Source organism: Apostichopus japonicus, chromosome 17 (assembly GCF_037975245.1).
Source record: "Apostichopus japonicus isolate 1M-3 chromosome 17, ASM3797524v1, whole genome shotgun sequence".
Lineage (NCBI taxonomy): Eukaryota > Metazoa > Echinodermata > Holothuroidea > Aspidochirotida > Stichopodidae > Apostichopus > Apostichopus japonicus.
In genome coordinates this window covers 12,508,879-12,528,815 of record NC_092577.1, presented here as the reverse complement: position 1 = coordinate 12,528,815, position 19,937 = coordinate 12,508,879, and the positions used below count along the sequence as shown (strand labels likewise).

The window sequence follows — 19,937 nt, the reverse complement described above, 5'->3', positions numbered from 1 at the left end:
TATGGATCCGTTTGTAATGTATCCGTTTACAATGGATCCGTTTTTAACGGATCCGTTTATAATGGATCCGTTGGTAATGGATCCGTTTATAATGAATCCGTTTGAAATGGATCCGTTTGTAATGGATCCTCCCTATGGGATCAAAAAACAGAAAGTTATACGCATAGAGCAGTCAGATACAAGCTATTGCAATAAGATCAAGTAAATAGAAAGGGATTAAGATATACAAGCGTCGCCCGGCTAGAAAATGTAACATGTCATTTTCTGGTCACCGTGAACCCACCGAGCTTTCACACTCGTTATTTTGAACTCGAGCTCTGGATTTGATCTCATACGAAAGGGTGATTGAGGTCTCGGGGTCAGATCCTGCAGAGTGCGAATGCTTTCATTCTAGAAAGTTGATCCCGAGCTGAAGATCAGATCTCTCTTTCAATATCTTGCGTGGAAGCACTCACAACAGGTCTTTAGGTCAACATTTTCCTTGAAAAGTAAGAAAAGACTTATCTGTTCCCAAGAGCAGGTATTTTCGTTATAAACCTGAAGACTCCAAAAAGGTGAACTAAAGAAAGCATAGGCCTACTGTTAGTTCATGGCTCTATAGCCTTTCAAAGGATTTTATGATGAAATTGATGAATTAAGATTAATCAAGTTAATTTGGTTTATCTCACATAGTCAAATGATCCCCCTTTTTATATGGACCTGATGTTTCAAGTTGTCGTGCTTGTATAATATGTTAAAAGGAATTTGTTAGATAATGGTGTACCTGCAATACTGTCTCAAAATCGTAACCAAATATGTTTATGAGGTAATTCGATGATAACGTCGAATTAACTGGTATATAAACGGAATGAACATTGACACATACCGATGTACATTGTATAGGCCTATCTAATGATATTGGTATATGTCGATTTAAACTGGGCTTGACATTGGTAGACGCCAATTAAATGGACGAATACCGATTTAATTTTGCATAATTATATCGATTTCCTTTGCTCTGATACATATTTATTATCTCAATCATATTTTGTGTCTCACATCTGGCCCAGTATAATTATGACAATTATTTATGACGTACCGGTATTCCTTTGTTATATGACACATCGCTATACACAACATCGTAACGTTGCATTAGGAAAGACTAATGGCTATTTCTTATATCCTTCACTTTAATTTCTTGCATGTTATTATGTTTTTTTTTAAATTGTATAGCTGTTTCCATGTGTGACACTTAAGGTAACATACACCTTTTAAAAGCCCCATTGACTAACACACTAATTCACAAAAGTAATGTGGTCTCTAAGTCTAGATAGCAGTTCTCACTAGCTAAACGCTACCCATCAGTGGATAGCTGACATGTTGGCCTTTCATGGCACCGTCAATTTTCGGTATCATGACCATGCAGAATTTTTTTCTATCAGAGCTTGAAGTTTTCGTCACTTTTAAACAATCATCTTCACTCAGTAGTAAACAAGTTTCGTACGCTTCTCGTGGGAGGCTTAAAGGGGTCTAAAATTGCCTCAATTTTACCAAATTTTGCACCACATGTACTTTCAATCATGATTTTCGACATGCAAGCCACAAAAACCAGACCATAATTGATAACATTTAAAAAAAGATGTTCTCCTACTGCCTTTTAGCACTTTTCCTGAAGAAGAACATCCGGGCGGATTGATATAGACTCTAATAGGAGTATGCCACCTTATTATCATAAGTATTTGTTCTATTCTGTTGCCAGATAGAAAATATCTGCAATTGTTCATAACTCCACGGACAGTTTTTACTGTTATCAAACTCTTATTATCAGAAGGACTAAACTGTTGACATTATTGGTGCCAAAGATACGGAAATCATTTATTTTCAAGTGGTTCATATATTAAAGACGGGAAAACCGCTTTTATCCAAAGACGGGAAATGTATTAAAAGCAAAGAACAACAGCCGAAGAAATAACGAAACAATTTGAAGAATAGATAAACAAAACAACGAAAATAATCTATGTCCTATTCGCAACAAGGATACGAAATTTAATCTGTGATTAACAAATATGAAAGATGCGCGATTTTTTGCGATCGATTCTAACCTTAACATTGTATAGGATGAACGGAATATAACTTGTTTATCTTATGACAATAATGGACATCTCCAAGCAGTCAAATATTTGGATATCTTGAACATTAATGAAGACTTGGGCAAGTCTAACTAAAAGGGACCAATATTGTGTAGCCTGTTCAAGTACGTGCAGCGTTAATACTTTGCAGTTATGGCCCATTTGGCCTCCGTAACTCTGCCTTGCAGCGTGATTTGACTTATGGGCGACGACTCATGCATCAAACTGATCGTAATCCTGGGAGTTATGAGTTGTTTGTTCTGCGATGTTAGCCGTTTGGCAACATTATAGCAGTGTTTTGTGCTAGTCACATTTGATATAAGTTAATCCAGGGCTCTCCGGGTGAGTTTCCGATGAAAATAAATGTTGTAGTACAGCATACGAAGTGAGGTATTCCAAAGTTGTAGTGCCAGGGATCGAGTGCCTGATCAGAGAGCAGGGCCTAGCACGCGGTAGTCGCGGTAGGCTATGCCTAGGCTAGGGGGTAATAATTGGGTAGGACACGTTGCTTAAATGTGACGTGATGGTTATGTCAGACAAGGACCTGGGTGATATATGGATATTACTTCCGCTCATTTGTGGTTTAATCATAGGCGTAGGAGCCCAATTTGATTTGGGGTGGGGGGGGGGCTGTAACGACTAGCCCGAAAAATATAACCAAAAATTTTCATGCGCTCCGCGCGTTCAACATCTTAGTGTACATATCATATTGGCATGCATCGGTTATTACAGCGCAGGCCAATAACATACAATCATTAGCCGTGTTATTACCCTTCCATATTGGTTATATTTTTTTCGGGAAGTCGTTATAATAATAATGAAAATAATAATATAAGTGTAACCATTGAAAAACACATTGCAATTGATTTGTCTTTCGGTAGGTGCCCGAAAAATTATCATCATATTGCCCGAATTTTCACCAAAATATTTGGTTGAGGGCTGCAGCCTCCCCAGCCCCCCCCCCCCCCCCCGCTTCCTATACGCCTATGGGTTTAATAATGGGTTGTTCTTAATTTGTATTGTAGTTAATGCTGATGCTGTGAATGTGATGAATGTTGAGAGCAGGTGCCAGCGTGTTTCTGCCTATACTGCAAGTTTGGAGAATCCCCGGGGCTTAATATTGTTGCAATTGTGTACCTTTAACAAATAAGTATGGTTAGTTGTGCAAACAAAGCAATGAGAAAGATTGACACGTATGGTTATGTGCCAGCCTGTCTTTGATATAGTAGCCTATATAGTTAGGTGATACTTACAATTACGTTATGTGTTCCCTAGCTATCAATACATGGTAATTGTAAAGAGTAATGATTTGGAGGGATCGTGACTCATGTAGGAGAGTACAGTACTATTTAAATGTTTGATATTTAGATTATCTCCAAACTCCCATCAAGTCATATAGTGCATTCACACCTTTGCAATGCAGTGTATCTTGATATGGCCTCTGTTAGATAATTTTGACTCTGAAATCAGGCAGCAACTATTTTGCCAGAAGGGATGTAAAAAGGGGGAGTCTTCAAAGCAGTCAGTTATACATATTTATTTGTTTAGGTTTTCTTGTGTCTGAGGATTGTGAGTGTGAATGACATTATTTCCAATGGAGGACAGAGTTTAATTAGACACCAACAGATTACTATGGTTGTGTTAAGCATTTGTATTCCAGCTTGAATAAGTGCTTTGTTTGGAGTTGCTGACAATATAAGAAAAAAATCATTGTTTGTTTAGAAATATTAAGTTGTTTTTGCTTTTGAATGTTAAAGTTAAACGCTTGTTGCCCTCCGTTGATGTTATTGACATGGTTTTCCAGTTAAATGTTTTTTTTATATGGCTCTCCACAAAATTCTGCTGAGCATTGGTTTGCTCTCCAGAAATTCCCAGGAAGTTTGCAGTCGGTTCTTATGACGTCCAGGGTTGCTGCTTAGCGGCTCTTATAACTTTCTGGGTAAACTGCATGATTGATGACTAGTGATCGCGGATCCGAGTCAGCTGAGACGTGAGGAACTTGACGCTCCTACCTGAGGGAGATCTACTCCAAAATCCGGCTTCAAGTACTTACTGGCGCCATAGTCGTACTGGGCCTAATTTAATTACAAGCAGCATGTAAAGCATAGTATGTGATAGGGTATAGCCTTGGCCTACGCCTGCAAAAGGTTTCAATTTCAACTGAGCTCATTAGTTAGAAAACCTGGAACCATAACAAGATACTAAGTGGTCACCGTCATGTATTAACATTTATTTTTTAAAGTTGCAGAAGAATAAATAAAAATGGCACAGACTCGTGGGAGATTTTAATTTGTCAGCGTTTTATTTGATCCATTGTCACCTTATACATGGCCGGTTGAAACAAATTTACCTTGGGTTACGTGTTGTATTGTTCTTGTCTTATAATTTATTCGATTTTGTTCATTTTATGTTGTTAAAATGCAGTCATTGGTTATATTTTTGTCTGTGACAAAAATATACTATTGGCAAGAGAAAGACTTAAAAATCACAATATTTTACCTTTTGTGCACCATTGTGAAATTACAGAATGACCATATATACAAAAATGCAACTATATACTTATGCAACTATACTTATTACAGAGAAGTTATTTTAACGTCACGGGTAAAATGATAATTTCAGAGTTTATGTAATAGATACCATACTACTGTTAGAAACCATTACACAACCAACATTACGCGAGTTAAATCAGAGAGATGTTGTAGTTGGTACGACTACTATCATAGTTTGAGAAACAAAATTATTACTTCTAGTAATATTAAGCCCATTAAATGCTCGTAAACTTACATTTGATAGAGTTATACTAACAGTAGCCTATAGTAAACTGAGTGGATATCATTTCTTCAAAGCTATATAGTACACTGTAGTATGTACCAGTACTGTTATAACAAGCCTGGAGAGTGCGTACACCTGAAATTTAAGCGTTATACAAAGCATTTCTCAATAATCAGTGAGCATTCATTAGAAGTGATGAAAAAATTACATATTTACAATTTGCTCTTTATAATATGTCAAAGTCTCCTCACCGCTCCCCCCCCCCCCCTTGCCTCAACAAAGAGTGGGTGGGCTATGAGTAAATGCCGGCTTAGGCAACAATATGTTTTAAACTTTCCCAAAATTCCATTTTCTTGATTGCTTAAATGAACATTTATATTTACATTAGTGCTAAATGCAGATAATTAACCAAAACACAATATCTCGAAAGAAAGCGATGTGAGTTGTTTTTTGAACACCTTTTCAATGTTGTTCGATGCTATATTTCCATAGTTATTGAGGCCAATATATGATTTTTTTTTTTGGCGTTTCGTTTATTCCGGCCATTAAGTCACAATGATATACATTTGTGAATACATAGTTATAGAAATGAGGCAGCGGGACCAGAAGTCAGATAAATTTTCCAGCTAGGTTCCATACAAAGTAAAACGAGAAATTTAATTTTATATAGCGGAAAGAAAACATCAAGAAAAACACATAGAGAAAGAACATAGATATAGGGTTTTAGCAGAACTGGGAAAGGAAAAAAGTAATACAATGATCATAATAAGGCAGAGCTATACGAAAATTATTAGTTGAGTCGATAATGATTAAGATGTCTTTTATAAGATGACATTGATTTGCTATTCCTAATGTTTTCAGTTAGAGAATTTCAAAGGGCAACACCAGAACATCTATGCTATTTAGCCAGTCAAAAATGTCGAGGATTTCATCATTATTTTGAAGAGCATTCTATTAACGTTTGAATTGGATAAAAACAGTAGTGCCATCATCAAACATAATAAAAGAAACCACATGAGAAGACATGTAAATATGATTTATATACATACAGTAATGAAAGGTAGTGATCCTAAAATGGACCCTTGTGGAACGCCAATATTGCAAGAAATACGTAATGAGCTTACACCACTATACGACACAAGTGATAACAATCACTTAAGTCACTCCTGGAAGCAATTGAAAGATGTTCCAGGACCCCATAACAGAACGTTTTTGTAGAAGAATGCGGTGGTCAATGGTATGAACAGCTTTAGGAAGATCAAAGTGCTTCTGTACATATCTTATTATCAAAACCATCTGAGATTTTGTCGACAAGATTGAGTGCCGCTATATATGTTGAGTGCTTTTTACGGAAACCATTATTGATTTGGATTCAATAAGTCGTGTTTAAGTATAAATTTGTAAAAACGGTTGTGAACCAGTTGTTCAATAATTTTAGATATTAAAAGTAAAACAGATATTGGTCTATAGTTACACATCAGCTGCTCATTGCCAGATATAACAAACTAGGAGTAATTTTCGGATCTTAAGTTCAGATAGGAAAACATTTTTTTTTGTGCAAAAGATAGATTTATAATCTGTGTTAGTGTAACTGTGACAGAAGGCCCAATTTTCTAAGGCATGGCATTTTGGAATTTGATCGAAACCAGGAATTTTACTATTTTTAGCTTAGAAATAATATAAAGGACTTCATAATGCCTAGTAGGAAACAAAAAAAGGAGAAGCGAGTTTTGTACATTTGCGTCGATTTAGCTTAAAGCAGTTTTTGTTCGCATTGGTAGCCTAGGCTGCCAAAGACTTGGCTACTGTAGAAAAATACATATTAAAATTATTAGCACTTGTATGTGGATCCTCTTTGAGAACATCATTACAAACAAAGGCTTTAATACAATTAGTTTGTTCACTTTTTTTTAGCATACTGTTAATTACTTTCCACAGTTTAGCACTGTCGTTCTTGTTTAAAGGGTGTGAAGACTCGCGCAAAAAGAAACGTCTAATGCCGGTAATTTGACCTAGTTTCGAATGAGGTGTAACAGAAGTGTTATACACCACCATCGATTCCAGAAAATACACACACAGCTTGCTACCGTCGGTAATTAGACACTAGTGTACAGTCAGTACATACAGCTGCGGTCAATACCCACAGCACAGTCTACAAATTATACAGCGATGGACATCTCAGGTCCAGCTAAAGATAACAAGGTATCACGTTTCATTACTGTCTGCATTTTGTAGCGACACAAACAAAACGTCACTTGCAAGCAACAGAAAGTTAACATTCTCAGATTGCCGCACGCGGTTTGGGGCGAGTCTTCAATGCCTTTAAGTCAATAAGATTGCTATATATATAGCACATTTTCTTTACCTGTCTAATAACATTTGTAAGTTTATTTTTACAATTGGAATAATAAGCTTTGCGATCACATGAATATGTTTGCTTGTATCTTTAATAGAGTCTATTTTTATGTTTAATAAAAGCAATGACTGCAGGTGTAATCCATGGTCATTTTTGATACTTTTTTTGGTTTTTGGTTTAAATTTGGTGACCGGACAACACCTATTTGAAGCTTTGACGGAAAACCCGCAAAAATTGGGAGAAAGCGATATCTATTTCATCATTTAACAAAACTGTACAGACCAGTCAACAACAGCAAGCTCTGTAAATTAGCTTAGCGATGTTTCGGTCACAGGTATTATGTCTAAAGGATTGGGGTATATTTTTTTACTTTTTAGTGAACAATTTAAAACGTGAAACAAGAAAAATCGGATAATGATCAGATATATCACTTATTATATAACACCGTACTTAAATTAAGACAGAGGAATTTTGGGGTAAATGTTGTCAATCAGAGTAGAAGTTTCACTTGTAACTCTCGTAGGACTGTCAATGGTATTTACTAAATGTGTTGATTAATTGTTCTACGTCGTACTATATATATGAATTTGACAGAGATCAATATTATATTTTCCTGCTAAAAAGCAGTTTTTTTAATTTCAGTTTAAGTGACACTTCAAACACTCATCAAGCTCATCATTGAAACGAAAAATAGAAACAATTGGTGGTCTATAGATAACCCCGACTCTTACAATATTTTTCAATTATCATTTATAAACTTCAATCAATAAACTTTCAGGAAACTATAGATTCCCAAGAGATAATATTTTCATGAAGAACGGAAATTGTATTCTATATCGTCTAAGACATTAGTACAGCATGTCCTTGCGTACCTTCTTACGAATTTTACATATTAAATGCATGGCACGTTACTGTTGGAAACTTGACCGTCCAGACCCTATCACTTGTGACAGTGCGTATACAGGCAAAGCAGTTCCGTTTTTTTTTTGGTTGTGACTTCAAATACCGTAAACCAGCAGTCGATAGTAATGAAATGTACCAATTTGTGTTTAAGACTCTCAGAAGTAAGAAAACTAAGAAGGCTTGCATCCCGAGTCAACATTTGTTTCATATATTTAAACCTCTCCTCCCCTCCCCTCACCTCCCCTTCCTCTCCCCTCCCCTACCATCCCCTAACCTCCCCTTCCTCTCCTCTCCCCTCCCCTCCCCTCCCAGGAAGGAAACCCGCTCTCTTTTGTCCCTTCAGATCTTCCCGGCTCTACCCCACCAACCTCTTCCCCCAACCCCCCCCCCACCCCACGGGAGTCATTTTCTCAAAAGTCGTCTACATTCTTACTGAGTAGGGCAGTTGCAAACCCAACCATGGGAATGAAAAAACTAAGCAGATTAGCAACGGTCGTTTGAGGATGTAAGGAATCAACAAATTTTTTGAGACTCTTCCAAAAAAGGAAGTTCTTAGCCGTAAACTTATAGTAGATTTTTATTCTGAAACGATCCCATATGTATTTCAGATCCATGCCACCAACTACAAAGAAAGATAGCACTGCTGTCATAAGATGCCTACAAGCTACCAGCATGTTATAGATGATATAGACGTAATGCTTATCTTCTAGGAAAGAAATTTGATCGCATGAATATGGGCATATCGAGTGTGGATTATCCCCCTTGCCTTCTGCAGTTTCTATAGTGAACATCGCGGTGGTTTGGTTACCATTCGGAAAGATCAGGTGGTAGTTCCACGTGACCACGACAGTAATCCCAAACGTCGCGTTGAATAGCACGAAAGTTAACCAAGGCAAAAGAAGTCTACGTAACTGTATGTAATCTTTGAAAAGTCGGCGGACTTTATTTAGACAGAGGTCCATTTCTCCAGCGTGTTTCTTGATATAATCTGCCGTTTTCTTACACGATTCTTCCAAGATCACACGTTTCAGGTAGAGAAAATAACAGACCGCAGCAAAGAAGCAGACGTGGATGCTTTCGAAGGCGGTCCAGGCGCATTGCAACCAGTTACGGCAGTCATCGTTCAGATTGAAGAACATCGCCATTCTTGCTGTGACGATGAAAACCGGGAAGGGTATAAACAGGCAGACGAATACACCGATCTTCGGGAGACGCAGAACCCTGGAGGGTGGTAACGATGGGAACTGGCTCGCGCAAGAGGACTCGGAGAAGACGGTAACCCACATGATCTCGTCCTCCCTCCTCGATCGGTTGAAGCGTCTCTTGAGAAGTGCGACGATGCAGATCAATTGAGCAGAGATGAGTGACGGCCAATAACAAAGAAACGCGACGAAACGGAGGAAGTGGTCCATCTTACCGAAGTAACAGTAGAGGTAAAACATGGCCGATAATGCGGAGGAGATGGTCATGAATAGCTGGACTGATAACGAGATCAGAAATATCAACTTCCTCTTCACGTTTGATTGACCTACATGAGATGAAAAAAAATGAAGAGAATAAACCATACTTATGATATAAATGATGTATCAAATGTACAAGTTTTGTGCCGTAATTATCATGCATGTGTGGATGGTGCATGCAGGACAGGAAATGGTGGGGAGAAAGGGGGTGGTGGAGGGGAAAACGGGGACATGTAACGTTTAAAGATCTGCTTTATTGGCTCCAATTATAGCACGCTATAGCTAGGAAAGTTTTGTGATTGCGTAATCGACTTGCCACGGTCGTAAATCCAACTCAGGCTCTAAAGATCAGCATGCAAAGCTTCTTAACACAATTAGGCAAATTTGTGTAAACACTGTGTGGAAATAATGTTCATGTCTAAAGTGTAGTTAATCATACAGCGCTCACACTAAGACCCTCGTACAAGAAAAAAAAAATATGTGGCAGGCGTTGCAGACTAATTGGTTAAAAGAGGTCATTTTACGACCAAAGGCAGGTCGATTACGTATAATCTCAAAAAACATTTCCATGGTAGCGTGCTATAGTTGAGTTCTATGCAGCAGACCTTTAAGTATATTAGCCACCCTATTGCTCTACCTTCACAGGCCTTCGTAAAGAGGGAAGTTTGACGTTACAAACGATATTGATCAGTGCCAACTGACAACAGCATCAGTGATCACCTAAAATGTATGATATAGCCTAATGTTGACCAAGAAAAAAAAAATTATCGACAAACAGCATTGGCATAAATATATTCTATTGAAACGGTGAAGGGTAAAAGGGGTGACGTCAGGTCGGAAATTAATATGGATATATTGTAGGCCATTCCAAAAACACTGTTCTCTGTTTCAGAACGCATTCTTCACCACTTTTATGGTTTGGTGGTTTTAAACATTTGAGTCCCTTTAACTTAACTGTCTGGTTCAGCGTAAGTCAGCTGCTGTTTGTCACCTATGCATACCCGTCTATTACTATATGAAGTCATGGTCATAGCCTGGGTGAAATTCCTAGGAGGGCAGTTAAGGAACATCGAGAAATACCATCAAATGTTACATAGTGATGCTTTTGAGTGCGTATTTTCAAGGGTTTTTTAATGAAATTTTCTAGTTGTGGGGAGGAGGGGGGGGGGGTTGGCATTCCCAAATTGGGACCATTGACACTATCTAAGCGGAGCGCCACCATCGGTCGGCCCTAATCGTAGCAAGGCAATTTTGTCAAAGATGCCTCCCAAATTACCGGATATGGCACTTGTTAGTTCTTGTATGTTGCATCTATAACATTCTTTCTTTTGAGATCTCATCTTTTAGAAATTTACACTTCCAAATAAAAAGGGTAAATTCGAGAAATTTTATTCGGTAAAACTACTTTGTATAGGAGAAAAATAGGACTTTACGTTACTTTATAAGCTCTGTTTTTTCTTTGTTTAAACAGGTCATTGAAGATATAAAAGCACGCTAGGGCATTGTCATGGTAGTCGTAGCCTATATATGCTGAGGGGAAGCTATATGGGGAATTTAGGTGTAAATTAATTGTTAGTTTGTGCTATTTTGTGCTATTTGTTTTACATACCAAACAGGGACCTATTGTGCATGTGTGTTGGGGGGGGGGGGGTTGAGCAATATCATCAGCCTACTTTCATTTCGGAAATGAAAATCTCAGGGCTGTGGTTCCCCCCCCCCCACCCACCATCACCACCGCAGACTACAGTCCTATAGACGTTGAAAAAGAATATGCTCTTGTTGAGCTGGGAGCTGCATGGAAGGTTTTTCGTTACCTGAATTGAGTTATTGAAAATATATATATATATATATATATATATATATATATATATATATATATATATATATATATATATATATATATATATATATATATATATATATATATATAAATATATATATATATATATATATATATATATATATATATATATATACGTTAGCACTGAGACCGCCGACGTTATCAATTGAGCCTTAATTGCTAGCTTAAGCTTATTTTTAATGCTGAATTTCCTTACAACTAGAATATCTATATATAGCACTATAACACTCTGTCTGTGCTATAGCCTACGTTTATCAAGATTAAAATGCTGCATCAGGATATTATTCTAAGGATGACGTTAGGCAGATAGTCAGTCGTTAAATGATATAGTTCAAGGGAGAGGAAAACAAATTGGTTGCTATTATTAGAAACATGCTTTTCATCAGGCGCGTAGCCAAGGGGGAGGGGGAAGGGGGCAGCCGCCCCCCCCCTCCCTTGGGCATATTTTTTGTATGTTTTTATTATATCGCTAGTAATTTCAATAGAGAAAATGCCTTGTAAGATGCAACTTACAAGGCCTTGGAAGTGCCATATCCAGCGATCTGGGAGGCATTTTCAGCCAAATAAATTGCACGCATGGTGGCGCTACGCTTAGATAGATTGCAATTCCGTATCTACGGCTCTGATAGTTTGCCTACAGTTTCGCCCCTCCCTTGGCAAATTCCTCGCTAAGCGCCTGGTTTTCATACTGCTCGTACCGTGACAATACGAGTGCTCTGAAGCGGACATAACATATACAGTATAGAAAACATTGTCCCAACTGGATTCTTTAGGGCAAAGTTGTTGATTGCCAAGGTTCATCAGGTGTATGGATACCAACATCCATGCACTAGCTTAATGCTATTCTATATTTGCTTTTTGTTTATTTATAATAAAAAAAACTGAACAAAAACATTTTTCTTTCACTTTCGTAAACCTCAAATATTTGAATGATATCGCAAATTAAGTTTACATGATCATATTTATATGATCATAATGTGTATCTGATGTTTTGCTATTAAGTTTTGTGTTGCATCGTAGGCACTGATCTAATGGTATGTGTATTATAGACTACTTATTCCAGCCACTTAAATTGATCAGCCTCTGAGGTTCAAAGCCGGGTCAGTTCTCAAAACTAAAAAGGGGAATGGCAATGACATCGGTGTGTTTACGTTCTTTACAAGGCCTATTTCAAAATAGTCTTGTAACTACTTCCATCCTTAAATACTCCAAAGCGCTTTGCTCATAATTAGCTTCAGCTGTGATATCGAGATCATTACAACAGCTTCAAATGGGGGTGGCGGGAGTGGAGGGGAGGGGATGGGATTTGTACAGCAGTCAGACCAATATTCAGACGTTGGCTGCACCAAACCCGCGTAAATATCTTTGGTGTGAAAATCCAATGCACCTCTGTCCTTGTAATTGGGGACAGTGGCGTAGCCAGAGGGGGCCTGGGGGGCAATGGCCCCCAAATTTGCTTTTTGCTACAGTCTTGCCCCCCCCCCCAATGAAATCCAGTGATACTTCTTTTTTACATTTTTTCGAGTTCTAATCACAAGTATTCATACCTCAGGGCTCATGTTCATACTTCATATAAGGTCAGAACTTGGTAATCAGACCGAGATATTACACATTTTGGACTCACATACGGAGACCGTTGATCAATATCGTCCAAGAGAATAAGTGCCAATAATTTGGCGTGTTTATAACCATTACAAACTAGCGCTAGCAATCCATGTGGTTCCCCCCCCCCACCCACCATCACCACCGCAGACTACAGTCCTATAGACGTTGAAAAAGAATATGCTCTTGTTGAGCTGGGAGCTGCATGGAAGGTTTTTCGTTACCTGAATTGAGTTATTGAATATATATATATATATATATATATATATATATATATATATATATATATATATATATATATATATATATATATATATAAATATATATATATATATATATATATATATATATATATATACGTTAGCACTGAGACCGCCGACGTTATCAATTGAGCCTTAATTGCTAGCTTAAGCTTATTTTTAATGCTGAATTTCCTTACAACTAGAATATCTATATATAGCACTATAACACTCTGTCTGTGCTATAGCCTACGTTTATCAAGATTAAAATGCTGCATCAGGATATTATTCTAAGGATGACGTTAGGCAGATAGTCAGTCGTTAAATGATATAGTTCAAGGGAGAGGAAAACAAATTGGTTGCTATTATTAGAAACATGCTTTTCATCAGGCGCGTAGCCAAGGGGGAGGGGGAAGGGGGCAGCCGCCCCCCCCCTCCCTTGGGCATATTTTTTGTATGTTTTTATTATATCGCTAGTAATTTCAATAGAGAAAATGCCTTGTAAGATGCAACTTACAAGGCCTTGGAAGTGCCATATCCAGCGATCTGGGAGGCATTTTCAGCCAAATAAATTGCACGCATGGTGGCGCTACGCTTAGATAGATTGCAATTCCGTATCTACGGCTCTGATAGTTTGCCTACAGTTTCGCCCCTCCCTTGGCAAATTCCTCGCTAAGCGCCTGGTTTTCATACTGCTCGTACCGTGACAATACGAGTGCTCTGAAGCGGACATAACATATACAGTATAGAAAACATTGTCCCAACTGGATTCTTTAGGGCAAAGTTGTTGATTGCCAAGGTTCATCAGGTGTATGGATACCAACATCCATGCACTAGCTTAATGCTATTCTATATTTGCTTTTTGTTTATTTATAATAAAAAAAACTGAACAAAAACATTTTTCTTTCACTTTCGTAAACCTCAAATATTTGAATGATATCGCAAATTAAGTTTACATGATCATATTTATATGATCATAATGTGTATCTGATGTTTTGCTATTAAGTTTTGTGTTGCATCGTAGGCACTGATCTAATGGTATGTGTATTATAGACTACTTATTCCAGCCACTTAAATTGATCAGCCTCTGAGGTTCAAAGCCGGGTCAGTTCTCAAAACTAAAAAGGGGAATGGCAATGACATCGGTGTGTTTACGTTCTTTACAAGGCCTATTTCAAAATAGTCTTGTAACTACTTCCATCCTTAAATACTCCAAAGCGCTTTGCTCATAATTAGCTTCAGCTGTGATATCGAGATCATTACAACAGCTTCAAATGGGGGTGGCGGGAGTGGAGGGGAGGGGATGGGATTTGTACAGCAGTCAGACCAATATTCAGACGTTGGCTGCACCAAACCCGCGTAAATATCTTTGGTGTGAAAATCCAATGCACCTCTGTCCTTGTAATTGGGGACAGTGGCGTAGCCAGAGGGGGCCTGGGGGGCAATGGCCCCCAAATTTGCTTTTTGCTACAGTCTTGCCCCCCCCCCCCAATGAAATCCAGTGATACTTCTTTTTTACATTTTTTCGAGTTCTAATCACAAGTATTCATACCTCAGGGCTCATGTTCATACTTCATATAAGGTCAGAACTTGGTAATCAGACCGAGATATTACACATTTTGGACTCACATACGGAGACCGTTGATCAATATCGTCCAAGAGAATAAGTGCCAATAATTTGGCGTGTTTATAACCATTACAAACTAGCGCTAGCAATCCATGTGCATTTTCAGCGACCAATGATGCCACGCGTGGAGAATTTTCACTGCACGTATAGGGCCTAGTGAAACATGTTTGTATGGAAATCTGGGCATGTAACCATTGGATGTGTATTTGTGCAGACGAGGTGCCCATTAATACATATATTTCTTGTTAATTCCTACCATTAACCATCACTGGGTTGCCACCCCCCCCCCCCATTAAGAAGATTCTTGCCCCCTAACAATAGAATGCTGGCTACGCCACGGATTAGGGGTCCCGTGATACCGTGTTATATAACATTGACAACACTGACAAGGTTGATGCTATATTCCGCATCTTAATAAGGTCTAAAAAATGTGTTATAAAAGCCATAGAACATATTGACACAACTAATTGTACAAGCTCTACATGTTGTATTACCCTCCTGCTATATATACGAACAATCATTGTTTTTCCTTACCTACTAAAGAGACTCTTTCTCGTTCCTTTTCGTCATTGTTCGGAACATCCTTCGGCGAGGACCATTCGATAACCCCTAGCAACAACAACAGAGAGAAGAGGGGACCAGAGAGCTGATCACTTTTCTCCGCCGGCTCCCCATGGTTTTCCCGCGAGACGGCTGAATCACCATTGAGCAAAGGTGTTGCTTCTTGTTCCATCGTCTGTTTGATGTTTTAGCTGCTATGCTTATCCTTTCAAAGATTTAATCAACCTTCCTATGATTTGTGACAATATTGTAAACCAACATCTAGAGCAAAGTGATTGACGTTCTTTAAATTATTGTTGATCCAGACTACAGACTTGTTTCTCCGCCCTTCGTCTGTATATATACGTAGTCTGCGCAGAGTTTGTTCATCAACACCTGTAGATTATACGACAGAATAATGTGACGTCACACCGCACCTGGCTTGCTGTCTAAGTTCTTGTCATAACAATATTAATGGAATTGAATAATACAATGAAATAGGTAATCAAAAAACAACAAATTCGTCAAGGGATTTCCCGGGTTTTCAAGACGACCTGAAGTTTAAACCTTTAATAGAATCTTTTACATCGGATATAAGCAAGTTATGTTTTAGTGATTTGAGCTATAACAGCAAAAACTTATATCAATATATTTGGCTTCTCGGCCTTTTGGCTAAGATCATGTGTAGTATCTGTTCCCTTTCGAGAGGGGAACGGTGATGCACACCCGACGATGATCACACAGTCACAGTCTCGATGCAAGGGGACTGAGGTTGAGAGCGGATCAGTCGTTCGGTAGTTTGGTTTTCGTGCCCAGCAGTGGCGGCGCCAGGAATTTTTAGTTGGGGAGGCTAAGGGGGGGGGGGCTGAGCCAATTTTTTGGGTGGCTTACAAGATTGAGTGATCGCCGTCCTGGGGGAGGGGTATAAGGGGAGGGGGTGTCCCCCTCCCCTTTTGAAATTTTTCCCAATCCTGGAAAGGCCTACATGCAAAATGGTGGCATTTAGCGAGGCTTTTGTCACCTAAAAATTTCTCCAAAAATATGCATTTTTTTGTGAGTAACTTTAGTCAAATTAGAATGGAAGATACCAATTCACAGTTTTCGTATCACTAAAATATTACCTGCTGTGAAAGATCCAATTCCTTTGCTCAATTATTATATCGCGCTCTCTGACACAACTCCTGTTTTAGTCTGTATACACGCTGTTTGTGAAACGCACACAAATTGTTTTTATCAGTCACCAAAACAAGGCTTCCTGCACCACAACTGAGTCACTGACTATTATCATGTGAAAAATTCATCAAAATTTCCATTGACCATTGTAGCACTGCGTTATGGCTGACAAAATGTGGGTAGGCTATATTGTTTCAATGAGGTTTTTTTTTTTTTTTTGCCTATTTCAGTTGGGGGGGGGGCTAATGGGGGGCTGACTACTTCAGTGGGGGGGGGGGCTAAAGCCCCCCAATCCCCCCCCCCTTGGCGCCGCCACTGGTGCCCAGGTTCTTTCCTGGGCGACTTTTCCATAAAAAAAAGTATATTTGGCTAAGATCATGTGTAGTATCTGTTCCCTTTCGAGAGGAATGTTGATGCACACCCGACGATAATCACACAGTCACAGTCCCGATGCAAGAGGACTGGGGTTGAGAGCGGATCAGTTGTTCGGAAGTTTGGTTTTCGTGCCCAGGTTCTTTCCTGGGTGACTTTTTCTTAAAAAGTAGTATATTTAAAAACGTCCTATTGAATTATCCCACTATCAACGTGTGCGGTTGTGTGTGAGAAGGGGGGGGGGGCGTCGGCTATGCGTATCAGATGAACAGAGGGGGTTTCCCATCCGTGAGAGGCCTGGCCGACTTAAAAAACCCTTTTAAAGGAGCTGCATACATAAAATAAAAGGAAAAAGTAAAACAACAGTGACAACTGTTACTATCAAAGGGGCGATTTTGCCTCAAAGATCGTTGAGTGTCCATTGCTGTAATTAGCCACACATAGATACACACATAGTTCTACAACTTTGTAATCTGTACAGACACCGGAATTGTAGCTTCATAATGTTCTTTTCGAATTTCAGGCGCATTCAGAAAGTAGTCTATATAACGAGTCAGATCGCCCATACTTGGAGCTTCGTTCCGGAGCCAAGTTAAATCCGACTTAGAGCAAGTTCATTGCCGTGAAGATTGGAGCCGAACTTGACGGCCAAGCTGCAGGGAGTTCGAACTCATCATTATCATTCATTATCATTTGGGGACTTGGACTGGGGGAATGAATTTTGTTTATGTCATGGTTATATGATTATAATTTTATCTCTAAGTTTTGCATGTACGCCATCACTGACAAACCAACGATTGAGATATACCTATATACTCTTCTATCTTGTTTCCGCCATCTTTAAACATTAAAATAAAAGCCAAACAATTATATTGCATTTAAGTGTGTCACAACTGTTGATAGAAAAAAAAGAGACTTGTACATTTAATTGATGTCATTTTTTTCAATTATGTGAATATTGCAGTGCCAGAAAAAAATGATGTCTATTGCTACAGAACCAAACTGCAATGTGTTAAAGAATCACGCATGAAAGAGAATGGCAAGAAAAGTCACTGTTGTAACTCTTCTTAAATTTCAATGGTAACACGATGAAAACTACAGTACTCAAGTACACGATAAATAAAACAGTATTGCAAGTGATGAGACGGACATAATACGTCACTAGTATAATACTTGTCACAACACGTCGGTGTTACTTATGGTTAGATGATGTTAGTGTATATATATATATATATATATATATATATATATATATATATATATATATATATATATATATATATATATATATATATATATATATGTATGTATTAATATCTTTTCATATTAACGTAACTTCCTTTTGTGGTATTTGAAGTGTTTTTGTCAGGAGTGCGTTCGATGTATCGTATGTCTTATTTTCGCCTTAGTATACTTAACACTTTCGGTTTTGTAGTCCCCATTCGTACGTTTAACCTTAGACAATAATTAAGCTATATGTTCGCCCTAGAATAGTTCTTTGACCTATGGTTATGTACATTGACCCTTGAAAGAATACATATAGCTAGCTCAAGTCATTGAACAGGCTACATGGCTATAAGTTACTCCACAATTCACAGGCATATTCATATATCCTTGAGAATCTGTACGTATCATATAGCCGTATACATGGACAACTCGTCTCTGGTTTCAGCACAACTATACAATTTAACTTAGCCTATATGAATGTATACAGTGGCGTAGGAAGGTACTTTTGAGTGGGGGGCTGAAGACTGATGACCGGCCTGGGGAGGGGTCTAAGGGGAGGGGGTGTCCCCCTCCCCTTTGGAATTTTTTTGCATTTCCAGGTGGCCTCAGATGCAATTTGGTGCAATATAGCACACTTCAACACCCACTCCATTTTGTAAAGAATTTTGCATTTTCACCTGGCCTTAGATACAATTTGGTGCTTCAAATGAGATTTTTTTCTCATTTGGAAATGAAAAAGGGGTTTTCTGACTTGCGGAGCGGGGGGGGGGGGGGGCGGAACGATACTTCCGCCCCCATATTTTTCACTGGGGGCTGGCGCCCCCCAGCCCCCCGGTTCCTACGCCCTTGAATGTATAGATATAAAGTATACAGCGCCAGTCAGACTGGAAGTGTACAGAATAATATATATTTAGTTCTCTGTCAATTGATAGGTTTCGATGAAGGTACTTATACGCTTCCGTCTTAAAGATGCTATCTCTCGCCAAACAAGATAAACAAGAAAGGATAAACTGTAACATTGTCATACTCTTAGATTGCGAGGATTCCGATCCACCCAGGTTTCTCCTGCCCTTGTCATGCCACATTTAATTGAACAAATTAACATGCTAGCCTACTTAAATTCACAACTTTCAACTGGCATATCCTACTCAATTCCCATAAATCACACGGGACCAGACCGCTTGGGGTATCGTCACGGTGCCACTTGCCATTGCAAATTTCCATAGCATGACAGGTAAAAGCTCGAGCTTGAAGAAGAAACGTTTATTTTAAGGTTTGCAACAGGATTGTATGTAGCCGTGTTTAGATTAATTCCCATAGTGATCTTGTTGGGAATGTTTGTCCCTTCTGATCTTTTTAACTCATGCTAAACGAAACTAGTCTTTTACGAAACTTAACCAACCTAAACCAAACCATACATTATACTTAGACTAACTCACCTCAGAATATTTGTATCAATGCTATAGTTAAGGAGTGTTAGCTCAGTGGTTGACGCCGGTGCCTTTCAATCATAAGGTCCCGAGTTCGAGTCACTCCAAGATTAATGTATGTCGTCCAGTTTCAGAGTTGTTGACAATTGACGATTCATAATCATGGACGTTAAATATGAATATAAGAGACTGACTTCGATCAGCTTGCGGCTTTGATAAGACAATGATGGCTTCTTCGCGATTTCCTGCTTGCAGGAGGATCTA

The 19,937-nt window shown here is 38.6% G+C and overlaps 2 protein-coding genes and 1 pseudogene across 4 annotated transcripts in view; 2 read left to right on the top strand and 1 right to left on the bottom strand.

Annotated features, from left to right (window-relative positions):
• The window catches only part of LOC139954973 (TAF5-like RNA polymerase II p300/CBP-associated factor-associated factor 65 kDa subunit 5L), a 76,829-nt gene extending 58,585 nt beyond the window's left edge, over positions 1–18,244 (top strand). For 2 of the 3 annotated variants that reach the window (XM_071955052.1, XM_071955051.1), the window contains exon 5: positions 3,942–8,242. In XM_071955052.1, the coding sequence (XP_071811153.1) occupies positions 3,942–4,027 (86 nt within the window). In that variant the 3' untranslated portion in view covers positions 4,028–8,242. Of the gene's footprint in view, positions 1–3,941; positions 8,243–17,539 lie in introns of those variants that run through there. The other variant, XM_071955056.1, reaches the window with a different exon arrangement.
• Positions 8,522–19,894, bottom strand: LOC139954955 (uncharacterized). Its single transcript, XM_071954980.1, has 3 exons — positions 19,683–19,894; positions 15,466–15,867; positions 8,522–9,670 (listed from the first exon to the last, which is right to left on the bottom strand). The coding sequence occupies exons 2-3, from the start codon at positions 15,662–15,664 to the stop codon at positions 8,553–8,555; spliced, it is 1,317 nt and encodes a 438-aa protein (XP_071811081.1). The 5' UTR covers positions 15,665–15,867; positions 19,683–19,894; the 3' UTR covers positions 8,522–8,552.
• On the top strand, positions 16,124–16,224 carry LOC139957872 (U2 spliceosomal RNA; annotated as a pseudogene).
• Positions 19,895–19,937: the final 43 nt, after the last annotated feature.